Raw genomic sequence first — 25,703 nt, 5'->3', positions numbered from 1 at the left:
TAGCCCTTTCTCCAGAGATCAAGCATAAATGATAGGGTTAACTCATTTTATCAGCATAACAAACCAGAGGTAGATCTGGATTATGATTAGCCCAAGACTATGAATTTGAAATCCAGTCTTTCTTTACAACTGACAGTCTATCAACTAATGAATACATAAAGTAAGATACAAAAGTGTTGTGTTTGGCATACTTTATTTACAGTATTTCTATCCTTCTCTCCTCCTACACATTCAGTTCAAAAACTATGGGACATACCGAAAGTAAATAAATAAATGCCACAAGAACAGTGGGACAGAAAAGCGTCATTTGTTGGGCTTCTGCATATTATGAACTTCACTCCCGTTTGGGGAGGAGGAACAATGTTACTGTACCAACATTTTCCTCCTTTTAAAAAGAAAAGAAATCAGGGAGAGATACTAAGGACTCTCTTAATGAAAAAAATCTGCCTTTTTCTCTGCATGAAAGGAGAGGAAGCGCTTCACACGTATTCAGCCGTACTTGTTTAGTTGTGTCCCCGGTATTGAGCCTAAAAGCCTTAGTTTCCTTCAAAGGGCCAACCCGGAAGACCGAGGAATGCAAAATACTCCCTAAGTTACACGAAGTCACGCTTCTTCCCCGCTCTTTCTAGGCGCCGCCGAACGAGTTCTCAATTCTCTTCCCCCCCTTTCCCTCCCAGTCCAAAAGAAAGAACACTGATTGGCTAAGGCGGGAAACCTTCTGGGTTCTGATTGGCTGAGAACTTCATTTCTCCCCCTCGCTTCCACACCCTACTCTTCTGCCTGTTGAATTCAAATCGCTCCCGGGAAGGGACGGAAGAGCAGTCAGGTAGAAGGAAAGGCGCGCGTTTGGTCTGAATAGGGGTAGCTGTGCCTTTAAGGCTCTCGTGTCTCGGAGCAAGGTAAATAGAGAAGAGCGGGTATCGCGGAGCGTTAGGGAAAATTCAGCTGACGAGCCCGGTGGCGCCAAATGTTTTGAACGGGGCGGCGAGGTGCCTCCGCCCCCTTCTCTCAAGGGCCAATCGGAAGTGAGATTGCGAAGAATGGGGAGGAGCCCAGCGCGAACGATGCAGCGCGGGTAGAGTTCTCAGGTTGGAAGCGAAGAAGGGCAGTTTGGTGGAGGGTGTGAGGGCTGGTCCGCCCAGGTAGGTGAGTGGGCTCTGGAGAAGGGGCGGTACCGCGGCAGCAGAGGATTGCTGGGCACGACTGGCATATCAAAACCGTTCGTGGAAGCATTGAGAAGTTGGGCTGATACGGGCAATGTAGAAAGCAGCGAGGACAGAGTGAAGATGAATCTGTGGAGTTTTGCCTCGGTGGCTGTTAGTGGACTTGTTTTAGCTAGTGCACGGGGCTGTCTGATTCTTGTTAATGTAGCCTCAGCCAGTGTAATCGGTGTTTATGTAGATAGCGTAGTGGAGGCACTTGCAGACAGGAGATACAAAATCAAGCACGACCACCGTCGTCTCCAAACGTGACATTGCATGCACTTTAATGTCATGGACATGAATGTAAAGCTGCACTGTTCCAGAAGCAGCACCACGCTGGAAACGTTTGTGTTATTATAAGTCCTGTCGGCTTTACTGTATTGTTAAGCTGCTTGTCATACAACAGACTCAAGGCAGCTTCTCTTGTACAAAAACAGACCCTTGTAAAATTGATCTCAAAAGGTAATACAAGGTCTGTTGAATTAAATTTAGTTCCTCCTACGGTACACTTACAATCCAGTTTTGTACTTCTGTGGGATGCCATTTCTATTCACTCCCAACAAATCTTCCATGAAATGTGGAAAAATGCTAACTCCTGTTCAAGAGCCAAAATGGCCAACACTGTTCTTTGAGAGTGTTGCATTTTATTTTAGAGTATCATAGCCCTTATTTATTTCCCAACTGAGGAACCCTGTGCATTCAGCTCTCCTTTTAAATCCATGTTGTCTTGTTGGCTTCCTGAGTAGAGGCAAAAATACTTGGTCTGATCAGTAAAATGTCTTTGTTTGGTATGTTTTTCAGGGACAGAATGATCATCTTGCACTCACTATACTGGAAGGGTGATATTTTGAATAAAGCACCTTGTACAGTGCCTTAAGAATCACAAGGCCAATCACAGCATTTTAAGCACTCAGAATAATGTACTTGAAATTACTTTGTCTTACCCGGTGCTCAATATAAAATTCTTGTGTTTTGATGTGAGTTTGAAGATAAAAATTTTGGAACCTGGCTGTTTTGTTTTCAGATTGAATGTTGTGCACACTTGTATTATGCACTGAATGGCCCAAAGCATTTCATTTGAAGGATCTTCCTTCAATGTGATATAAACTGTATTCTGAATACATATATGTATACCATCACACGATTGCCTTTCAGAGCAAGCAACATTATGCAAAGCATAGAAAATCTTCCATACCGTGGATATCATAGGCCCATAAATATTAACATCTACCACCCATTATGGCTATGATGAAATGAGTCTTTTATATAATACTTTTCAGTAAACTTGGGAAGGAGTGGACCAGGTTACTGCCCAGAGTCACCCTGCATGAGATGGGCGGCCATATAAATCAGAGAGAGAGAGAGAGAGAGAGAGATACCAGCCTTTATTATATGCCGCATGCAAAAATGTTGATACCTATAGTCATTTTAAGTCCAGATTTCTTTCCTATTCTAATATCTTTGTTAAAGCTTCATGTGTTAACTAATTTCTCTATATTTCTTTCTTTTCTCTTTCAGAATGATAAAAATGGTATCCCACCAACCAAGCCAATATTAAATTGAATTGAAACAAATATATATTAGACTGAAGCTAATAGTGGCAATATGAATAAAGAAAACAAGGTAATTTATCAGAGCCTTTTCAAACTATCCTTTATCATCTCTTTTACTTATATTCAAAGTATAGGCCAAAGTTGTTTGCATTTAAAGTTGCAATAGTAAGGGTCATTCATTGTTATGTTTTAGATATCCTGTGTTTTGATTGAGCAATATGGTTTTATGTCACTCTTGACATAAAAGAAGGAGATAAGAAATAGCTTACTAGAGTCAAACATTTTTCCCTCCCTATCTGATGGTGCCCTCTCATGTCTTTTTTTTTTTTTTTTGCCCATGTCTATTTTAAGACAATTTTACAGCAATTATTGTCAAGTATAATGTGCTTCAAAGTTGCATATTGTCATTTCCTTGTGGAAAGAGGAAGTTGCACTCTACCTATATGTGCACAGAAATCAAGGCAGACGGTTTGCAATAGGCATTGAGAAACTGCCCCCCTCCCCCATGTCCTGCTTGGTTGCCTCATCATGGGAGGTGTTTCTGAGAGGGATGAGCAAAGAATGCCAGATCTGTATGCCAAGAATATATAATCCCAGCAAGGTCACCAAGGCATGAAGGTCACACAGCTGTCCAGCTAAAGCAAGCAGGTATCTATATTGAGCAGTGGTGATACTGAAAGCAGAAAATCACACTATTGTAATTACAGTTTTTAATAAAATTTTGAAAAAAGAATGAAAGCAGGAAATCACATTAATGACAACAACAAAGGCATAATTTCATACTATGCACGAAAAGGCAAGGGTACCACTTCTAGAGAGCATCTGCTCATCCCACCAGGCTGGATAAGGTGGGCATACTCCAGGCCCCTTCCTTTACACATTGTTATCTGATGGGATCTCAGAGGTGTGCCTTCTCCATAGCTGCCTGGTCCTTTGAAACAGTCTCCTAACTGCGAATCACAGGGCTCCTACCCTTTTAGCCTTTCAGAAAGCCATAAAGACCAGGCTCCCCCTCCCCCCCACAAAGCATTGGGCTAGTTGGGGATAAGCCAGCATATGTAGAGCTGGTGGGATGTTATGATGCCATGTTGGGGAGCATGATATTCCTTTGTAAGAGTGATTTTGCTGTTTTATGGGTTTTGTTGTGAGCTCCCTAGGATTATTGTGTATAAGATTGACACCCATATACGTTCTATAAATAAAATAAAATAAAAATATACCACTCTTTTATTTTATCAAGAAAGCTACATGGATAGAAAAAATAAAATGATTAACAATATAGTGCTGGATGATGGGCCCCTTGGGTTAGATGGCACTCAACATGCTAGTGAGGAAGAGCTGAGAAGCTTTTAGAATACTAATAGTGTTTATGGCGTGGCTAAATTAAAGCCTTTGGGACATCTAGTTGTTGATATTGCCATGCATGAAAAGAAAATCCAACATTACAAAGATAGAATTACAGCGGGAACATGGAATGTGAGAAGCATGAACAAGGGAAAGCTCAACACAGTGAAAGATGAAACAAATTAACCACCCATTAACATCTTAGACATCAGTGAATTGAAATGGTCTGTAATTGGACAGTTTCCATCAGCAGATCATACTATTTACTACTAGCACACAAAAAACGAAGGAGCAGCAAGGCTTTCATAGTCAGGAAGGATATACCAAGAACAGTACTTGGGTACAATGCAGTCGATGACCAAATAATATCATTTAGACTTTGTGGACAATCCTTTAATATAACAAGTTTATGCTCCAACCACTGATGCGGAAGAGGTTGATGAGGTTTATTGTCAAGTTCAATTTGAAATAGATAGAACATGCAAGCAAAATGTGCTGCTTGTGGTTGGAGACTGGAATGCCAATGTTGGAAATAATGAGGAAAATATAGTTGGACTCTTAAGGCCTAGGAAACAGGAATAAGGCAGGAGAATGATTTATCAGTTTCTGCTAATACAATGATTTCTTCATTGCTAACACAGTCTTCAAACAACCTAAATGATATCTGTATATACAATAGTGCTTAAAGGTTTGTGAACCCTTTTGAATTTTCAATATTTCTGCATAAATATGACCTAAAATGTGATCTGTTCTACACACAAATCCTAAAACTAGATAAAGAGAACCCAGTTAAACAAATGAGTTCAAAACATTATACTTGTTCATTTATTTATTGAGGGAAATGGTCCAAAACTACATACCTGTATTTACTGGCATATAACACGCACAAGCGTATAACATGCACCTTAATTTTAAGAAGGAAGTTTGAGTAAAAAAACTTAAATTTAAAATAAATGACTTGGAAACAAAACAAAGGGAGCTCTGAACTTTTTGTTGATTAATATTTATACCACTTATAAGGTAAATACGTAATATGAAAGAAAAAGCCCCTCTTTGAATGAAGAGAGGTGGCAGCGCGAGCGATGGGGAGTGGCGGTTTTCGCTTGCTCACCCGCCGCTCATCTCCTGCTCTGCAGCCCGGTCCCTAACAGGCTATGGACTGATACTGGTCCGCGGCCCAGGGGTTGGGGACCCCTGTGCTAAACACTTTTGTTTTGATTCCATTAGGGATACTGGTAGTTTTAAGAAACTGAAACAAGTAGTGTTTCACATCACCCACGCAGTCTGGCACTCAGTGTGTCACTGAGTCATTACTACATGCTGGAACGCTGCAAAGAGAGGAGGGAAGCTCGCAGTACTTTAGTGACATCACCTGTGTGGTCTGGCGTGTAGTAATGAGTCAGAGCAAAGCCAGAACAGCTTCAGCTCAGGGATGTTGGTGGGCTTCCTCACATGGACTACCTGCTTCATGTCCTTCCACAACATTTCTATAGGATTAAGATGCTCGGACACACTGAGTGCCGGACCAGGCAGGTGATGTTATTAAAGACTGCAAACAGAGGAGGCATGATTTAAGTGCCATCAATTGGAGGAGGAGGTGGGAAGCTTGTGGTTGCAGCCCTGGCTACAGCCCTGGCTCAAATGAAGGCTCCACTCTCCCACCCCTGCCGCTTGAATATCGGCATATAACATACAGCTAGGATTTCAGCCCCAAATTTTAGGGGGAAAAGTGCATGTTATACACTGATAAATACAGTATTTGTTTGTGGCAAAAGTGTGTGAACCTTTACTTTCAGTAACTGGTGTGCCCCCCTTGGGCAGCAATAACTGCAACTAAATGTTTCTGATAACTGTGGATCAGTCCTGCACATTAGCTTGGAGGAATTTTAGCTTATTCCTCCATACAGAACAGCTTCAGCTCAGGGATGTTGGTGGGCTTCCTCACATGGACTGCCTGCTTCAGGTCTTCCACAACATTTCTATAGGATTAAGATGAGGACTTTGACTTGGCCATTGCAAACATTAAATTTCTTCTGCTTTAACCATTCTTTGGTCATATGACTTGTGTGTTTTGGATGGTTGTCTTGCTGCATGACCCACCTTCTCTTGAGCTTCAGTTCATAGACAGATAGCCTGACATTTTCCTGTAGAATTTGCTGGAACAATTCAGACTTCATAGTTCCATCAATGATGGCAAGCTGTCCTGGTCCAGAGGCAGCAAAACAGACTCAAACCATGATACTGCCACCACCATGTTTCACAGATGGGATAAGGTTCTTATGCTGGAATGCAGTGTTTGCCTTTTGCCAAACAACACTTTTCATTCAAGCCAAAAAGTTCTATTTTGGTCTCATCCGTCCACAGAACATTCTTCCAGTAGCCTTCTGGCTTATCCACATGGCCTTTTGCAAACTGTAGATGGGCAGCAATGTTCTTTTTGGAGAGTAGTGGCTTTCTCCTTACAGCCCTGCCATGTACACCATTGTTGTTCAGTGTTCTCCTAATGGTGGTCTCATGAACTTTAACATTCACCAATGCAAGAGAGGCTTTTAGTTCCTTATACGTTATCCTGGGGTTCTTTGAGACTTCCTGGAGTATTACATGCCTGCATGAAAAGAGAGATGCTAAATGTTCAAGCTGGTTTTAGAAAAAGCCAAGGAGTAAGAGACATTGCTGACATCTGCTGGATAATTGTGAAAGGCAAAGAATACCAAGAAGTCAATATGTGCTACATTGATTATGGAAAGGCCTTTGATTATGTTCACCCTGTCAAGCTACTAGGGAAACAGGAATTCCAGAACATCTCATTGTCCTCATGAGAAATATATATACAGGACAGGAAGCCGTAGTCCGGACACAAAATGGAAAAACAGAGAGGCTGCAGGTCAGCAAAGGAGTGAGATAAGGCTATATATTCTCTCATTCATTCAATCTGTATGCTGAATATACTGTATATGGAGGGAAGCTGTGTTGGAAGAAGATGAAATTAAAATTGAAGGAAGAAGCATGATTAATCTGTGTTATGCTTAAGACACTAATAGCTGAAAATGCAAATGCAATAATAGAAAGCTCTAGTAATGAAAATCAAAGTGCACAATGAAAAAATAGGACTAAGATTAAATACTCAGAAAACAAAACTAATGACAACAGGTACAACAACCAGTTTTAGAATTGACAGTGAAGATATTGAAGTGGTGGATAGCTGCTGCTTTTTATGATAAACTAGCAACAGTAAGTGAACCAGCAGTCAAGACTACCATTTGGTAGGGTAGAAATACAGGTAGTTCTCAATTACCAACCACTTGTTTAGGAACTGTTTGAAGTTAGGACAGCACTGAAAAAGGAAACTTACGAGTGGTCCTCAAAGTTGCGGCCATCACAGTGTCCCTGTGGTCACATGAGCGCAATTTGGACACTTGGCAACCAGCCACATTTATGACAGTCACAGCATCCCAGGTTACACAGTTGCCATTTGCGACTTTCACAGCCAGCTTCTGACAAGCAAAGTCAATGGGGAAGCCAGCTGGAAGTTCCAAGTAGTGTGTGACATTGTGCTTAATGACTGCAAGTGATTCACTTAACAACCACAGCCAGAACTGATATAAGACAGTTGTAGTCACATGACATTTCACTTTATGACTACGCCACTTAGTGATGGAATTGCCAGTTCCAATTGTAGTTGGTAAGTGAGGACTACCTGTAAGACCTTGGAAAAGACATTTAAATATCATGATGTGTTTATACTAAAAGATCATGATTATTCTGGGAATGGATTTCCCTGTGATAGTTTATGGAAGCAAGAGTTGGACTTTGAAGAAGCAGAATAAAATGTATTGATACTTTTGAACTTTGGTGTTGGAGAAGACTCCTGGGAATAATATGGGTAGCCAAGAAAACAAACAAATGGATCATGGAACAATTTCATCCAGAGTTTTCACTCAAGGCAGAAATGACCAGGCTCAATTTATAACATTTAGGATACATGTGAAGACCTATCTTGAAAAGTCTGTAATGTTAGGAAAAGTGGAAAGACAGAGAAGATGATGACCAGCAGCAAGGTGAGGGGAGTTGATTATAGTGGCTATGGATGCACTGATAGAAGACTGGAACAGCCAGGTTGGGGACAGATCATCCTGGAGAAGGTATGTGTGCATGGTTGCTAAGGGTCGACACATTTTGATGGCACATAATCAGTCAATCAGCCCGATAGTGACAAGCCATTTATGAAGGTAGGGGAAAAGGCGGTAGCAGATCTTATACTTAGTAGAAACAAAATGTCAGTTTTTGCCACATCAAAAATTATTGCAGTTAAGAACAGATGTATGTATTCTTCAATGTAATTTTATTTATTCAGGTATCTCATCTTTCTATACCATTGACAACGCAATATGTTTGATTGGAACAGTTAACAAACATAGTAACTATGCTACAGTGGCCTTTGCAATGTTCATAATAACAGTGAGGAAAAGAGTGAAGTCAGTAATTTCAGCTATATAGAAACTTAAGTGTTTCAAAGAGTTATACTGTATAATACTTTATGGCCTTGCAGCTGACTTCTGCAACTTTGTCTAACTATTTGAACTGATGTCAGCTGCTTCCAAATTTGTCCCGTGCCTTTGATAAACATTGTTACTGTTCAGACAGAGGATGAATATAGAAACTCCAAGTCCTCTTGTAAACAGTTTATATAAATGCGCTCTGAGCATTCAGTATACCAATCCATTTTCATTCTAAGAGACGTAATATATTACGTTTTCACCAGCAGTATTCTGTAGTCCATTTTACATTTTCCTTTAGAACATTGGCTGCATTCGCATATAACAATCCAGGAATTTTTATAATTGGGTATGCAGTGAAAAGCTAGGTCATAATGGGGCTGTTTATATATTACGCTAAGCAAAAAAAGAAAAAGCATGATAAAAAATCTGAAAAAAAAAAAAGTATGTTCTTGATCTTTGTATTACCTTTGGCCAAGCTTAGGGTTCTGATAAATGCTCAGGGTGACCAAGAAGGTAGCTAAGCTGTTTTAAATAAAAGTGAATTCTGTAAAATCCAGCAGAAATAAGTAAGTGTCAATTTTGACAAAAAGTATGTCTTTAAATATGATCAAGCTTTCAGTCAACATTTTAGTGCTCAACTTTGTTCTAATTTTGAGTCACATTTTTTTCTTTCTTGGCTTAGGAAAATCAATGTTTTGGAGCACATGAAAGCCCAGTGAAAACACCTCTGAAACAAACTGCTACCCCCAATTGGCTTTTGGCAGAGGTCCAGCCTACTGCTTCTGACCATCTGACAACACCACCAAAGCCCAATGAAAGTTCTTCTGGTGATCCATGGACCCCGACCGCTAACCTTAAAATGCTGATTAGTGCAGCTAGTCCTGAGATTAGAAATCGAGAACAGGAAAAAAAATGGTCAGATAGCAAAAATGAAAGCCTTGAGGTAAAACATTGTTCTTGTTTCATTTTGTAGTAGTAGTTGTTGTGGTGGTTGTTATAAATATAAAAACAAGACTAAATTATAGCCAATCTTTAAATATGTATTTGGAAGCTACATTGCTTGACAAGGTATTGAGTTAATAAATTCTCCTGTGTTACACTTAAAATTTGGAGTGCAGGTTAAATTTTGAGGACTACGAGCTGTCATAGAGCTTTTTTTCCCCTTTCTGTCTGCAGGATCATTTGTCAGAAGATGAATATGAAAAATCTCAACTAAGCCGTAAAGAGAAAAGCCTTGGATTGCTGTGTCATAAATTCTTAGCCCGCTATCCTAGTTATCCCAACTTTTCTAAAAATAATGAAATATGTCTTGATGAGGTAGCAGAAGATCTAAGTAAGTTTGGGTTTGGGTCTTTTTTTTGTGTGTGCTGGAGAAAACATACAGCTACTAAAAGGTGATACGGATGTGCAAAATTTACCAGTTCAAGAACAGAATGTTCTATTCCCCCTCCATGCTGTGCAGAATCTCTTCCCAGCCATGCTGTTCTGGCGCAGTTCAGTTTTTGAAAGTGGTACTAAACAAGGTTGTTTTGTCCATAGCATCATGTCTGGAAGATTTACTTATCAAATGAAGCAGCATTCCAAACATCAACTTTTTATTCTTTAGATTTATTTCAAATGGTAATAATTTTATTGTATTTTGTTTTATATGCTGTTTAGTGTGTAAAATACACTAAACGGTTTAATTAAAATATATATCTCTAAAGAATTACCACTTGCTTATTGCAGAGTAGTGAAAATATAATTGGGCTTTCAAACCACAGATCAGCTGTATATTTTGTTCTCTGGTATCTTAAAATTCTTAGGAAGGTCAATATCATTTTTTTTCATTTTCCCTTTTCAGTTTTTTTCTTATGCATATTAAAAAGGCCCAAGATATAGGGCCTTGGAAACTAGTGTACATCAATTAAAAAAGCGAAAACACAGCTAGAAAGCATCAAGCAAAATACATTTTAAAAAAAAAAATCTTCCTAGAAGATCTAGGACAGGGGTCCCCAAACTTTTCAGCTCGACCTCTTCATGAAGTTTCAGATTGTTCATCGACCCCACCAAACATCATATGAAAATAATTTAATAAATACTACTTCAACTAATAGTACTACAAATTATAACAATAATATAATAAAGACAAGGCCACTCTCGCTGGCAGCTGACCATCCAACTCTGGGTATCATTGTCTTGCTGCTAGCCACCTCACCTTCAGGACTAGGGACTGGCATGCAGCTCTACAGAGACTCCAAAGGATTAATTGACCCCAATCAACCTCCCATCATTTACCAACCACTTATTGATCCCCAGACATTTACTGACCCCATTTTGACCCCTAGCTATTAATTGACCCCTTGGATAGTCCCATCAACCCTTGAGGGTTGATATTTACCACTTTGGGGAACCCTGATCTAGGATATTTATTAGAAATCTAACAAGTTCTGGCCAGACTCTCTTCAGGGATCTTAGTGATCTCTTAAAAAGCATATTCTTCTAGAGCACAATGTATCAGTCCCACCCCATCTGGGTGATTTGAAAGGAACTTATGTTTATGTTAACTGAACACAATAGAAGTAACTGGGATCCAATAAAACAGTATTCATATGTTCTGGCAATCAAGGAAAAATCATTTTCAGACTTTGACAATGTATAGAGACCAAGTACTTAAAAAGAGTCTAGTTATAATGTTGGCAGCAGGACCAATGTCTATATACTTTCCTATTCTGGAATGATACCTGATTAGCACTTCTGGCTATTCTAATATCTCTCCTCCTTTGCTTCCCCACAAATAACTTACATTCAAATTGTGTTGAATGTTAATAATATTAATGATTATATTTTCCATAATTGAACCCCTGTAATTTATTTTGATTGTTAAAATATTTTAGTTGCAAGCCTTAGGGAATTGATAAGATTGAAAAAGAAACTGAAAATGATTTGTCATGTTTTCATCATTACAGATATTGAGCGTAGGCGTATCTATGACATAATGAATGTATTAGAAAGTCTTCACATGGTGAGCCGACTTGCCAAAAACAGGTATTCCTGGCATGGGCGTCATAATCTTAAAGAAACACTGCAGGTTTTGAAAAAAGCAGCTGAGAAAAACAAGTATTTGCAACAAATCGAACTGGTTAAAAAAGGAAAAAATAAACCAGAGACCGGAAATACTGGCCAGAACTTTGAATCGATGCCAAAGGATGCTAGGCCAAATTATCATCCAGACTTTGTGGAGCTTCCTGGGACGGAGCTTCAAGCAGGTAATTCTGGGAAAGGCATGTTGTTAGGTGGATATGTTCTGGGATTCCATCTGCTAAAATGTAGGGTGTGGGTGTAATCCATTAATTAGATTAACTATTTTTAAAAGCGATTTATTACCAGTACGCAGAAAAATTGCTAATGGGAAAACTATCCTAAAAGGTGTTCACCTTCTCCTTGAGCCTTTTCTAAAATGACATCTGGTATGGTGTGTGATCCCCAACCAGAGTCAGCTAGGAACTAGATTGGATATAAATATTACAAAATCAATAAATAATCTTGCTGAAAATGAATACAGGTAGTCCTCGTTTAGTGACAGCAATTGGGACTGGCAACTCCATCGTTAACTGAAGCAGTCACTAAATGAAAAATCATGTGACCCCCAACTGTGCTTATGATTTTACTTTGGCTTTCCTTTGCTTTACAGCATCAGAAGGATATGAGTTCAGACGGGGAAAGTTTCCAGAACTCAACTCACACAGAAGCCAAGTAGAAGGGCAAATCTGATAGCCCTTTTTCCCTACTCCCCCACCCTTTGGAATGCTCACCCTGGTGCTGCAAGAAGAGAATTGATGTTTGTGTTTACATTAATTGGAGTGGAAGGGATTACAAGAGAGTAAGCAGGCACCGAATGGGGAATACACATTGAAAGGAATGTGCTAATGTTGGCTAGTGTTTTGCTAGAAGGCAAAAGAAAGCCTTTAGTGTGAAACTGATTAGGGTTTTGTCAGTGTCAGGAAGCAGTGCCAGCAAGCCAGAGGGTTCTAATCAATTAATTAAGGCCACAAAGCTGAGCTTGTTAACTTGTGGTTATCACTTTTTAGGGACCTGCTACACTGAGAAAAGCAGCTCAGGAAGAGAAAGCTTATTTATTTGCAATGAGGGGAAAAGAAAAAAAACAGTTCTGGCACAGGACAATGTATACTGACTGACTAATGGCAAATACATGACAGACGCTGCAGAGGTTGTAAATGTGGGCATTGGTCGCAAAGTTACGTTTTCATCACAATCATAACTGCAAACGTTCACTGTCCAAGGCAGTCGCTAAACAAGGACTACCTGTATGCAATGTATTAATGCAAATTTCAGCAATTAATTGATAAACTACTGTAAAAATACATCCTAGTAATTGACCAAAATCAGGCCCTACTGAAATATGCCATCTCCAGTTATTAGTGATTTGGATTTACTTCTACATTTGGTTATTATCTCTTTTCTTTGAACAGCTTCAGTAAACAGTCGTAAAGACAAGTCTTTAAGAGTGATGAGTCAGAAATTTGTGATGTTGTTTCTTGTGTCAACTCCCCAACTTGTGAGCCTTGAAGTTGCTGCTAAAAGTTTGATTGGCGAAGACCATTTTGAATCATTGGATAAAAGCAAGTTTAAAAGTAAGTAATGAAAAGTGCTGTAGCTGGTGTGGGTCTTCCGGGCTGTGTGGCCGTGTTCTTGAAGTTTTGTTTCCTAACGTTTCACCAGCACCTGTGACCGGCATCTTCAGAGTGCAGGAGCACAGACAGGAGCAGTTCTCTCTGTGCCCAGGGTGATGTGACCCTTCTGTGGGTATTTATAGAGATCTGGGGGGGGGGGATTGGGTGTGTGTGGGGGGTTGAGTTACTGAGTGGCTGCTTGTTTTGGTGTCAGCATCTGTGTGTATCTTCCTGGGGATTAGGCAGGGTTTTTTCTTCTATTGAATTGTTAACGAGGGGCTGCTGGGGGTGATTAGCAAGTTCATTGTGTGAACTGTTCACATGTCCTGGTGGTTGAGCTGAGTTTGTTGACCTTTTGCAGGCTGTATTTTTCAGGATTGGTAGCCAGGTTTTGTTGATTTTTAGACTCTCCTCTTTTTTATTGAAACTGTGCTGGTGTTTGTGAATCTCAATGGCTTCCCGGTATAGCCTGGTATAGTGGCTGTTGGTGTTGTCCAATATCTCTGTGTTTTCAAATAGGATTTTGTGTCCAGTGTGCTTGAGGGCATGTTCAGCTACTGCAGATTTTTCTGGTTGCTGTAGTCTGCAGTGTCTTTCGTGTTCTTTTATCCTGGTATGGATGCTGGGTTTTGTGGTCCCGATGTATACTTGCCCGCAACTGCATGGTATGCGGTATACTCCTGCGGCGGTGAGGGGATCCCTTTTGTCTTTTGCTGATTTTAGCACTTCTTGTACTTTTCTGGTGGGTCTGAAGATTGTTTGGAAATTGTGTTTTTCCATCAGTTTTCCCATGCGGTCTGTGACCCCTTTGATATAGGGCAAAAATACTTTGTTGGTGGGTGGCTGTTTTTCTTCTTCAGTCGCATGTTGCTTTCTTGGTTTGATGGCTCTTTTTATTTCATTTTTGGAGTAGCCATTCACTTGTAGGACCCAATTAAGGTGGTTAAGTTCAGAGTTTAGGAATTGGGTTTCACAGATCCGATTGGCACGATCCATGAGGGTTTTGATAATGCCTCTTTTCTGACGTGGGTGGTGGTTGGAGTTTTTGTGTAGGTACCGGTCTGTGTGGGTGGGTTTTCTGTAGACTTTGTGTCCTAATTTGAGGTCTGGTTTGCGTATGACCAACGTGTCTAGAAATGGAAGTTGACCGTCCACTTCTTTTTCCATGGTGAATTGTATATTGGGGTGGACGCTGTTTAGGTGGTTCAGGAACTTCTCTAGGTCTTCTTCATCCTGACTCCAAATTGCAAAGGTGTCATCCACAAATCGGAACCAGACTGTTGGGGTAGCGGGTGCGGTTTCTAAAGCCCGTTTTTCAAAATGTTCCATGTAGAAATTTGCTACGACTGGGCTCAGGGGGCTTCCCATGGCGACACCGTCCATCTGTTCGTAGTACTCATTATCCCATAGGAAGTAACTGGTTGTTAGGCAGTGCTGAAATAAGGCTGTTATGTCTTCTGGGAAGATCTGTTTGATGAGTGCCAGGGTGTCCCTCACTGGTACCTTGGTGAACAGGGAGACCACGTCAAAGCTGACCAGTTTGTCCATGGGGTTGAGTTTCAGGGTGCTGATTTTGTCGATGAAATGTCCTGAGTCTCTGATGTGGGCTGGAGTCTGTCCAACGTGGGTCTGTAGAAGGGTGGCCAGATGTTTGGATAATTCATATGTCGGGGAGCCAATGGCGCTTACGATGGGTCTGAGTGGGATCGAGTCTTTGTGGATTTTGGGGAGTCCGTATAGTCTGGGTGTAAGGGCTTCTGTCTTGCATATGCGTTGAAGTACGTTGGGGTGAAGGGAGGAGCTCCTCGTCAGGGTGTTGGTTTGTTTCATGATTTTGCTGGTTGGATCCCGTTTTAGTTTTCTGTATGTGGTGGGGTCTAGTAGTTCTCTAACTTTGTCTTTGTATTCATCTGTTTTCATCTGAAAAGTGCTGTCTTGTACACCTGAATTAGTTAATGTGACGAAAAAAGTCACAGTGAGCCATAAGCTTATACAAAGAAACTTCCTTGCCTACTAGGAAGCAAACTTCTCCATTCTCACCTGAAAAACTGGTCAGAATTTTGTTGCCAGATTTCAGTGGCAGGGTGCTGAGGGGCTGCATGAGAATTATGGACTGCCATGGTAAAACTGTATATGAATTATGGCTGCATATGGATTGTGGACTGCCATGGTAAACCATGGTTTTACATAAAACAGTGGCTGCATTCTCACAACATGTTGAGGTAAAAAACAAACTGCATTATGAGATGTGTGACTGCAGTCAATGTGATGGGAGTAATTGTACTGCTCAGAAAGCCTTCATCTTAAAATAGATCCCTCTTTGGGTTTAACTTATCTATTATCATCTCTAAGAAATCTTTTCTTACAGACTGGATGAAACCCTACTAAAATTGCCTGAAGTATCTAATGTTCATTTTATTGTAACCACCTGCTCCCCTCTATCTGCTTGTTCCCCCAAGATGCTCTTTTTCCAAGCAGCAGAAATGATACCAAGCCATCTCATTTTCTTTGTGATAGACCGCTAGGATAATTGACCAAAACCTCAGAGACAGCACTCCACAGCAATTCTGACTGATTGACATAACTGTCCAGGCCATCATTACAGGTGTTTGATTGCTTATTGAAGTTGCTTCCCTTAGCTTCAAAGAAGAAAGCTTTCCCACAGCACTGTTTCTTTCTCTGCTCTTTTTGATTCTTTCAGTCCTCCTCCCAGTTTTCACTGAATAAAACAGAAGTGATGCATGCTATATTAGCTTAAAAATGGCATCCAAATCATTATAACCTGAACTGAGAGTGATCTTCCAGAGGTCATTCTTGGGAGGAATGTTTAGGATCCATATTCCTAAAACCTGTATTGAATCATTTGAATTCTCTGTTTACAAATCATCACTGCCATCAAACATTCCCGCCCCCCCCACATCTGTGGAGGGGGGGAAAGCAATTGTGTTTTAAAAATATGAAATATGGGATTTGGTAGAGGAATGCAAAATATTAATGTCCACCCTGACCTGTTTATATGCTTTGTGTCATAGATCCTTCAAATGGAAACATTTCTGTTGCATCTACGTTTAGAACAGCATAGCAGGAAGGAGAGGAGAGACTGTAGCTTTAACAATATTGAATTTCCGTTTTTGTATTTTTCATTAGCTTTTTAACTTATTTCAGCTAAAATTCGAAGACTATATGATATTGCTAATGTCCTTAGTAGCCTTGAGCTCATCGAGAAGGTTCATATCAGAGAAGAAAAGAGCCGCAAACCAGCATTTAAGTGGATAGGACCAGATGTTTTTTCTGATATTAAAGGTAGGTACATTATTACTTTTGAACTAGACTTAGATTATTTTTGAGCTAGAACTATATTTCATGTTAATTTGTGCTCACTTGTGGTACTCCCAACCTATAAAAGCCATATCAGAGTTAAGATGGTTTATTTCTCCTTTTGGCTCATTTGTCACTCTACTAACATAATATCTTGCATATTCATAATTAGAGTACTAATTACTTGTTTTGAGAGAGTGTTTAAAAGTGACAATTCCATCAAAGCAAAGAACACGAATGTAGTACATTAATGTTAGAGTTCTGTGTATGATTGTATCACAGATACCCAGCCAAAACTGGATGCAGTATCACCTCCTATGGAAGATAAATCTTGTAAAGAACATTGTTCTAAGAATCTCTTCCCTACTAGTAACAAACAAAATTTCACCCGGCATCCATCTCTGATAAAACTGGCAAGGAGTAAACAAAATGAACAGAGAAAGAGTCGTTCTGCTCCAAGCAGCCCTGTCAAAAAACATTCAGGTATGTAGGATACAAAATGTTTCATATAATTCTGGAGAAACTATTCAAATAAGGAATGGTGGTATTTGTACTTCATCTCTTACTGCAGGATACAAATCCTGCAGTATCTTGGGGGGAGATGCATGGCATATAAATTTAATAATAAATAAAACAAATATGTTTCATAAGCAGAGGGTGCAATTTCCAAGTCTGCTGTCTTGTTTTTGAGTGGTCTTTTTGACTGTTTGTTTTATGACAATCCAGTTCATGTGTATACATTGCACTTGGAGGTTCAGAAAAGCCAGAACTTAATGGTTTTAGGTACATACATAAAATAAACTGATTATAAGGAGATAAATACAACAGTTTTCTGTCATGTTTTCATAGCACAGGCTGGGTCAGTGTCACTGATCTAGACCGTAAGAATAGGCCATAAGCCGAATCACGTAAGCACTATCAGTGATGGACTTTAGGAGATTCAGCTGATTCTGAGCTGCTAGGTCTTAAATAATATCCAAGTTAAATGCCTTTTTTCTTTTCTTAAAAAGGTCCAAATCCTTCAACTTTTCCAAACAAGATGGCTCAACTTGCAGCAATATGCAAACAACAATTAGATGAACAATCAAGGTATATTTCTATGTAAGGCATGGTGATTGCTAATTAATATAAATTAAACTATCTGTTGAAATCAGCAATTCATAGCTTTTGCTTATACCAACAGTTAACATAATTATGACACAGAGTAATATCATTACAGTTTCTAAAATCTGAAGTCCATTTGATTTTTATGCACTTGATAATGCTTTGCCAGATGTTTTTTCCTAAGTAAAAAGATCTAATTCCACTGTGTTGTGCTGTCTTTCAGCAGAGAAAATTTGGATTAAAGATTTTTAACACTGAATTTCTTTTCTTAGGGAATTTGAAAAGGTAAAAAAGAAATTGGAACACACTTCACCTTCTGAATCTTGTTTGAAGTCCAGCGCAGGCTTGGTGCCTTCTCAAGTTATGTCCTCATCCCTGACCTCCAACTCAAAGTTTCCAGCAATACTTCCTTCTGTCCTTTCTAGTGTACCATGTGCAGTATATCTGAATCCGTCCCAAGTACAGGTAGTGACAACATACCGTCCAAATTACATGGTACATCCTGTTTCTACTAGTAATGTGGTTGAAATTAAGTCTCCTGTGAAAGCTAATTTACAGGTAGCTCCTGCTGGAACCTTTACTAAAGATAGTTCTAATAATTGGGGAAAAGCTGAAGATCTGCAACTCTGGCTAACTAAGGAACCAAATGGAACAACAGATGACTTGATGCCTGGGAAATGTTTTAAAAGATCTAAACTATTATTAGAAGATAATCCAATTAAAAAATGTAAGACTGAAGAGGTGGAGCTTCAAGATTCACTGCTGGTAAGCTGTCTTGAAGTGTACTTGTTCCATGTATTAAATGGGTGTTGCAGAAAAGTCTGAGAACATTTCACAAGTCATTCTTAAATTACATATGACAGTAGAGCCCATGAAGAAGAAAGTTTTTAATAAAGGCAGCTGCTCTGTTCTGGTGCCCCAATCACTAGAGTTTCTGTATTTCCCCAAGAAAGCCTCGGAAATTGTATGATTCGGTGGCATTGTGGGGAAAGATGATGGGCTCCTCAATTGAATATACAGGAAATTAGCTTTTTAAAAAAACAAAAAGAAGTCATTGGTAGGTTCAGCCATGAATCTGATGACAATACACCAAACAATACAACAGCTAAGTTGCCACCTGTTCAAGAATTCTCTAACTTGAGATTTGCCAAAAATAGAAGCAATTTTTGTCTCAGCTTTATCCATAATAAAGCTGTTTTCTGTGCTTGGACATGACTTGCTTCTCTGGCCTTAACTTTTCCAGGCATTCTTTACTAAGTAATTCGGTTTTCTGTCTGAATTAGATTGTCTAATTACCTTCATTAATTACCTTCATAGATTCTGAAAGTTGTAGAATTAGTCCCACTCTGGTTATGTTTCTTTCCACCTATAGAACAGAGACTGTCATAGTTGGCTGCTCTGACTGGATGGATAATTCTTATTCTTTCACTTTCAAAAAGCAATCTTTTACAGATGTGGGAGTAAGGTTATGCCTTTAGTCAATGCAATGTTATACTAAATGCTACTGAACTGTGGGTTATAATTTATAATGTATGTTCTGGATCAAGTCTGTTGATTTCTCAGTCACTAATAATTGTAAATATTAAGCTATTGCAATAGTAAGCCCAACTTAGCTGTTAGCATGCTAAATGTGAAACTGTTGTCTCATTTGTGATACTGAGAAATGCTTGCTGTTTTCACTAAGCAGCTATTAGTTTCTAATACCGTAGCCTGTATCCAACACTCCATAATTACTTAGGTGGAAAAGCATATTCATGATGACAAAGGAATGTAGTAGTGATTCATGTTCATCAAGTGAATTTAATACAGATGCTCCAGTGAATGAAGAGTATCTTTTTAGCCTGCCCTTCTCAGTGGCATTGGCAGCAAATCGTCCTGATGCTGAAATGGTGACGTGCATGTAATGACATATCATGCAAATGCTGCAATTACATACTTGTGTTATAGCCCCTCTCTCCACCCAGTAAACGCAAGGATATTAAATAAAAGAGGGAAATCTGAAATATGGAAGGGAAAAGTTTGGGGGTCAAGCAAATACCTCCAAGTGCTGCTTTTATTTTCACACACACACACACACACACCCCACTGCTCTTGTTGGGGTTCCTTGCTAGCTTTATCATCCTGATAGCACTTTGCTAAGAGAAAATAAAAATAAGAAAATATCAACTTTAATATTAGCATAAGCAGTTTTAATGTTTTAAGATACATGTAACATAAACAAATAGGAATTTTTTAGATAACGCCAAAGCATGTGGGGTAGAATAAGACAGAAGGTTTGAATTGTTTTTATTCAGGAACGAGCACAGGATTGTACATAAAGAAAACTATGTTTGACTCTCCTTTGCATTAATTTTTCTTGCACATGAAAGCAGCTTTCTTGGTGACAAATGAACCAAAATACTATATATTTAGAGTGTTTCTAAACTTTCTAAAGCAGAATTTTAAATTTCTGTATTTTTCAGGGTGAGTCTGATAAGAATAAAAACCACCAGGCTTCTGTAGCTTTGCATCTAAATCAGGAAGTCTTAATTTCACCAGTAACGAAGCAAAATAAACATGTACCCACAGAAGTGGAGTTTAGATGTGAACAGAAGAAGCAGGGAGATGTTTTTAAATATGATAAAGTCAGCATACCACAGGAAATGCCTCCAGGACTTGCAGCCCCTATACCCAAGGTATGTTTCCTATCAAACATTATACTGATATCTTGCTCTTCTGAAAGGGTCAGTGGTCTAATAATACACATTTAAAAGATTTTTCTTTTCATTCCAACTTAAAATATGAAGGTAACTTCAAGATTAATGTAGGAGAGAGCAATGTTGGCAGCCATAGATACTCTCATTTTGGTTCTCTAGGAATCTTGCTCAGGTTTTATACTACAGTATATTGCATGCAGATTGTGCTTACATCTTGAAGACTAGTTGTATTTGCTTCATTTAAGTAATGTGGGATACTTATAGTAAAATGGATAGACAAGTCTTTGCTGACTTCTTATTCCACTACCTTAAGATCTGTATCACCTCAGAACAAAAACACTCCTTTGTATTGTTCATAGACATATTTCATTTTACTTTTATCTCTAGTACTCCCCGCCCAAATATTTCTGCTTAATTAGATGGTCTATGGTCAATTATTATACTGTACATTATCTGCTGTTTGCTTCATATGCACAAGTCCTTTGTCACTTATTGTGGCTATGGAAGGAAAGAAACAAGGCAAATAAAAAAAATGTGACACAAGTATGAGATGATTGTTTATGCAGTTGTTGTAATGATACCAAGAATTGCTTATAAGTTGTATAATTGTTGTCCTTATCTATCTAAAGTAATCGTGGCATTTTCATTTGATTCTAGATTCCCAATTATCTTTGCTGTATCTGGGTGTTAATGAAAGAAATGTTTTGATTTGTTAATGAAGAGTGGGAAAGGGACTATAGGCAATATAGTTGCCCCTGGAAATATATTATACTTTGGGCCAAACAAGAGGTGATTATTTTTTTTCTTGGTATAAAATATCTCCAGCAGTGCTGAAATGGATTAGGACTGGTGGGATGCAGGGATAATGTTCTTCTCTCAAAGTGGCGAACAGCAGACCAGGTAGGTATGATATGAGCCAGTGTTGTCCAAACTTGGCCACTTTAAGATGCGTGGACTTCAACTCCCAGAATTCCCCAGCCAGCCATGCTGGCTGGGGAATTCTGGGAGTTGAAGTCCACTCATCTTAAAGTGGCCAAGTTTGGACAACACTGATATGAGCAATTGGTTGCAGAGGAAAAGTGAAAAATGATGACAGTGATTAGACTGTAGATATATAGTACATAATACTGGGTGGGGGTAGGGCAGGGGGTTAGATTTTGTTTCCTCCATATTATCTCTTACCTTTTCCTCAGGACATTAAAGTCTCCAGTGAAGTTGCTGTGTCCAGTAAGGAGAAAACTGAGTTGTGTGCAATGGAAAAGAAATCCTATGATTCTTCTATTCTAAGTAAGTATATGTTGACCACGCCACAGTTACTCAGAGGGAATTCATTTTGACATCTTCTATCAACAGTTAAGGAATGCAGGGTTTGAGATATGGAAATCAGATATAATTATTTACATATGAAGCTTTTTGGCTGCAGAGAAATTTGGTCAGCCTTGGTCAGTACCTCTTCTCAAACCCGTTGCTTCTTGATGCTTAATTGCCACCTTCTCCACATTCACAGTATTTGGCTGTACTAAATTGCTTTTTGCATATTCATACAAGTCCCATGGCATAAAGTATGTTCTCTTGTAATAGTGTGTTCTCTTTCTTCTTTGCCATAGGTCGAATTCCAGTGACATCTAGTTTCCCTACTTTTCACATAACACCTCTTAACCTAATGCTACCACCACCTTCTGTAGAGACCACAACCTCAGGGAATAGTAGTGCTGTTGCTTCAGTCCATGTTAATCCTTCCCAGTCTCAGAGCACCTTAGTTCTGAACATTGTGCTACAACAGTTAGGAATAATGCCAGCCAATGTACAGAAGTCTGCAGATCACGTACATCGATCTGCTTTAATATGTCAGGGAGCAGAACATGTTGGCCCTGTCCCAGTAAGTGTAGGATTGCAGCAAGTGACTGTATTGAAGAATGCCTTACGAAGGGATAACCGTGACTTACCTGAAGAGTTGGTTCCAACTACTACTCAGGAGGTAAGAGGATTTTTTAAAAAATTAAATAATGGGACTCTGCAAATCCTTCCAAAGAGGTATTTCTGAATATAGAGAAGCACATACAAAGCACCTCTCTTTAAATAATTAAAAGCCACATCCTTTTCCAGGTTTGCAAAGCTGTTTTGGAAATTGCTGTTGGCTGTCTCTGCTTGTGTGTGTGCGCACATGTGCACAGTCGGTTAGTTTTATTTTTTCCCTGGAAAATGAGAAAGTACATCCAAGCTTTATTCCGAAGATTTGCAGAATCCTATAAATTGATATATGATACTAGAATACTAGAGTATTCCTTGAGCTTTTAAGTGGCTGGTCATTTGTTTTGGCTCTTAGAATGTGAAATACTTGTCTCAGAAAAATTATCTGATAAAAACCATATAAAACATATCAGACTCTGAGAAAGTCAACAAGAAGGCCATTGGAAAAATTGAAGATTTTAATTGCTTTGCAGTTTTATAATTGGAAGCCTGCACAGCATTTCCCATTGCATCCCAACAGATAACAAGTATATACAGTAATACTTTTTAAAGTACTTGTATATTCTGTATATACTTGTGTATAAGCCCATAATTTACCTCACGTTCAGTTATATTTGATTTTATAAAGGAGTTTGAAAAAACACATAAACAATTCCTTATACTATTGCCAAATTTGACAATATTTTACTAGCTTCAAGGGAAATGAGACCACTGTTCTCTTAATAATTTATAGTCATTTTTATTGGAGACTTTAAGGGAGGGAAGTGAGCCAACCGATTACCTGGGTATCCTTGGAAATTTTACAAGTCCTATCTGGCATGTTTTGATTTTTAGAATTAAGTTGGCATATAACTTATACAGCCAGTGTTATTAAAATAGAAATTGATCATGCGATCAAATGTATGAATGGATTCTGCTGAGGGAGCATTATAAAAAAAATACAGTTCTTTTCATTTATTCCTTTTTAATGTTTTTCCTTTTATTTAATTGTAGTATATATAAGCCTAAACATTATTCTGAAGGGGATTTATTCCCTTGTAGTAAGGAAAAGTTGCTAGACCAATGCCGGAGAGACGTCCACAAGACTTCCCAGTTCTGGAGCAAACCTGAGGCTTTTTGTTTCAATGAGCTGGCATTGATCCTGGAAATGCAGCAAAGCCTAACGCAATTGATAAAATACCTGTGTAATATACTACTAATACTTGGCCACAACGTGCATCCATTTGGCTGCATTCTGATCTAATTGAAATTTCCCAGCTGTCTTTAAAGACAGCCCTGCATAAAGTCCTTTGCAAATCTAATCTGCATGACATCAGTGATGGCTAACTGAGCACAGTTCTAAGCTTCTCACAAAGAGACAAAGGTGATTAAATACAAATGATACCTGCACACCATAGACAATTTGAAGTCTAGCCGAACTCGTAGCCGTGACTTTGGTTCTTCAGCTGTAACTCCTTCCAAGACTGACTGTTACCTGTCCACAGCATTTCATTTGGACTAAGCATCAGGATGTTTGCCCACGTGCATCCAAGCAACTGTTCAAAAATTCCACATCTCCCTGGTGGTGAAAAAGAAAGACAGAGCAGCCTGCTGATTAGGTCCCATATAGGATGATCTGCATGCTAATAGTAATAATAAACTAGATATGCCTCTCGTCTATTTCACGTTAAAGAAAGTAAGTTACTTCAGCTAGTTAGCTTGCAAATAACGTTGTTTTCCTTTCATCTAGACCACTGTTCCTGTGACATTCAAAGATTTTAAGAAAGGCAGTGAAACGCCGAGTGAGCCAGGCCTAGATCCTGGTTTTCATTGATCCTCTTGTGAATCAGAAGGAATTTTCCAAGAGACGTTAATTCTGAAGAGAATTTGATGGATCAACTGAACACATATTTTCTGGAAGAAAATATTGCATTCCCACCTGAAACAAATATAATTGCAATACTTTAAAATTGTACTTTGAAATTATTTTTAGGCATAGGGATGGATTTTTCATGCTGGATTTTTTTTTTTTTACTTTTATCTAGTTTATTGAGCTACTCTTTTTTTTTAATGAAGGATATACCTCAACATTGTAAAATAAGTAATTTAGAATTCCATTGGGTATCTGATTATAATTTTATGAAATATAAAGCTTTTCTTTATTTGTGAATAACAATACACAAACAGCACATTCCAAATACCAAGCATAGAATGCAATGTTTTTAAAAGTATAGAGGTTCTAGTTACTTTAGGTCTTAAATGCCATTGTAATTCTTTGTTGTAAGGTTGGTATCTTAATCATGTCAATGTAAATTTAAATGCAATAGATAATTTAATGTTTATTTAATCTATTTCCTTCAAATTAAAAATTGAATCTGATTTTTTAAAGTTTTCATGATAAAAGATTTAATTATTTCATAATCAGTATCTTCTGTCTTGTTTGTTGTAGTACCTCCCCAAATTTTGTTTCTAGACACAAAGAAAAATTGTAATTTCAGCTTGAAATGTCTCCCTTGGTTTGGGCCTACTCCATGTATAATTGGTCAACTATCCTTTGTGCCTTTTTCAACATGGTTTAAGTAGTTGGATGTCAACAGTATGCAACAGCTTAATGAATTACTCCTCTGCTTTATTTCATGAAATATCTTGCATCTTTAACTCCTGCAAATTTTCCTTATTCTGGAGAAAAAAACCACAGTAATTGGTGTTTGTTATACTACTTATAAGATCAACTACAGAACAAAAAGAATGTCCTTGTAGATTACTATTCCGGTTCTGATTCCTAAACAGAAATGCCACCTGCAATTCCTTCCCTATTTGTATATTGTATGACTTTTGTGATACGTATTTCTGCCTTGCTTTTAATTCCTGCTGCCTATCATGAAAGTGACATTATAAGTTATCTAGTTTGGTTGAATTCCTTTACGAAGATACATGATCTTGTGACCAATGAAGTCATTTTGAGGACAGATGAAGTCATTTTTGATATGCTGCTTTCAATCATTTATATGATATATGTTGTGTGCATGTTTGGTTAACTCAAATAACTGCATCTTGCACTTTCTATCATTTTTTTAAGTAAGTCTGCATTTCCACTTAGGACTACAGTATAGATTACATTATTTAGGTGCTTATCTGTTTCACTTGGGAAAAAGATGTATGTAATATTCTGGTGACTCTTATTGTAATACATTGATCACTTGCATAGTACATGTTTGCTAGCTGAAATATTATATCAATGATGCAGGTGAATACACTATTCCTTCAAGTTTGAAAAATATATGATGAATAAGTGTCCTGTACTCATGTATTCATGGATAAATGTAAAGAAGTTACAGTTACATAAATGTAAAGAAGTTTGTAA

The 25,703-nt window shown here is 38.5% G+C and overlaps 1 protein-coding gene across 5 annotated transcripts; it reads left to right on the top strand.

Annotated features, from left to right (window-relative positions):
- Positions 1 to 790: 790 nt before the first annotated feature.
- On the top strand, positions 791 to 25,703 carry E2F8 (E2F transcription factor 8). 5 transcript variants are annotated; one of them, XM_088145824.1, is made up of 14 exons: positions 791 to 899; positions 2,721 to 2,825; positions 9,281 to 9,541; positions 9,775 to 9,931; positions 11,547 to 11,846; positions 13,071 to 13,232; positions 16,437 to 16,574; positions 16,872 to 17,072; positions 17,600 to 17,678; positions 17,966 to 18,458; positions 20,156 to 20,368; positions 21,583 to 21,676; positions 21,997 to 22,367; positions 24,090 to 25,703. In XM_088145824.1, the coding sequence occupies exons 2-14, from the start codon at positions 2,808 to 2,810 to the stop codon at positions 24,171 to 24,173; spliced, it is 2,571 nt and encodes an 856-aa protein (XP_088001950.1). In that variant the 5' UTR covers positions 791 to 899; positions 2,721 to 2,807; the 3' UTR covers positions 24,174 to 25,703. The 5 variants fall into 5 exon arrangements, with proteins under 5 accessions (XP_088001950.1, XP_007430551.1, XP_088001952.1 ...); XM_007430489.3 differs by lacking the exon at positions 791 to 899 and adding an exon at positions 1,053 to 1,142; XM_088145826.1 differs by lacking the exon at positions 791 to 899 and adding an exon at positions 1,069 to 1,088.

This window comes from Python bivittatus, unplaced genomic scaffold, assembly GCF_059951505.1.
Source record: "Python bivittatus isolate LINGU-HERP-01145 unplaced genomic scaffold, Pbiv_v1 ctg000480_np1212, whole genome shotgun sequence".
NCBI lineage: Eukaryota > Metazoa > Chordata > Lepidosauria > Squamata > Pythonidae > Python > Python bivittatus.
Note: the sequence above shows the minus strand (reverse complement) of the source record. Positions and strands in the feature narration are given on the sequence as shown.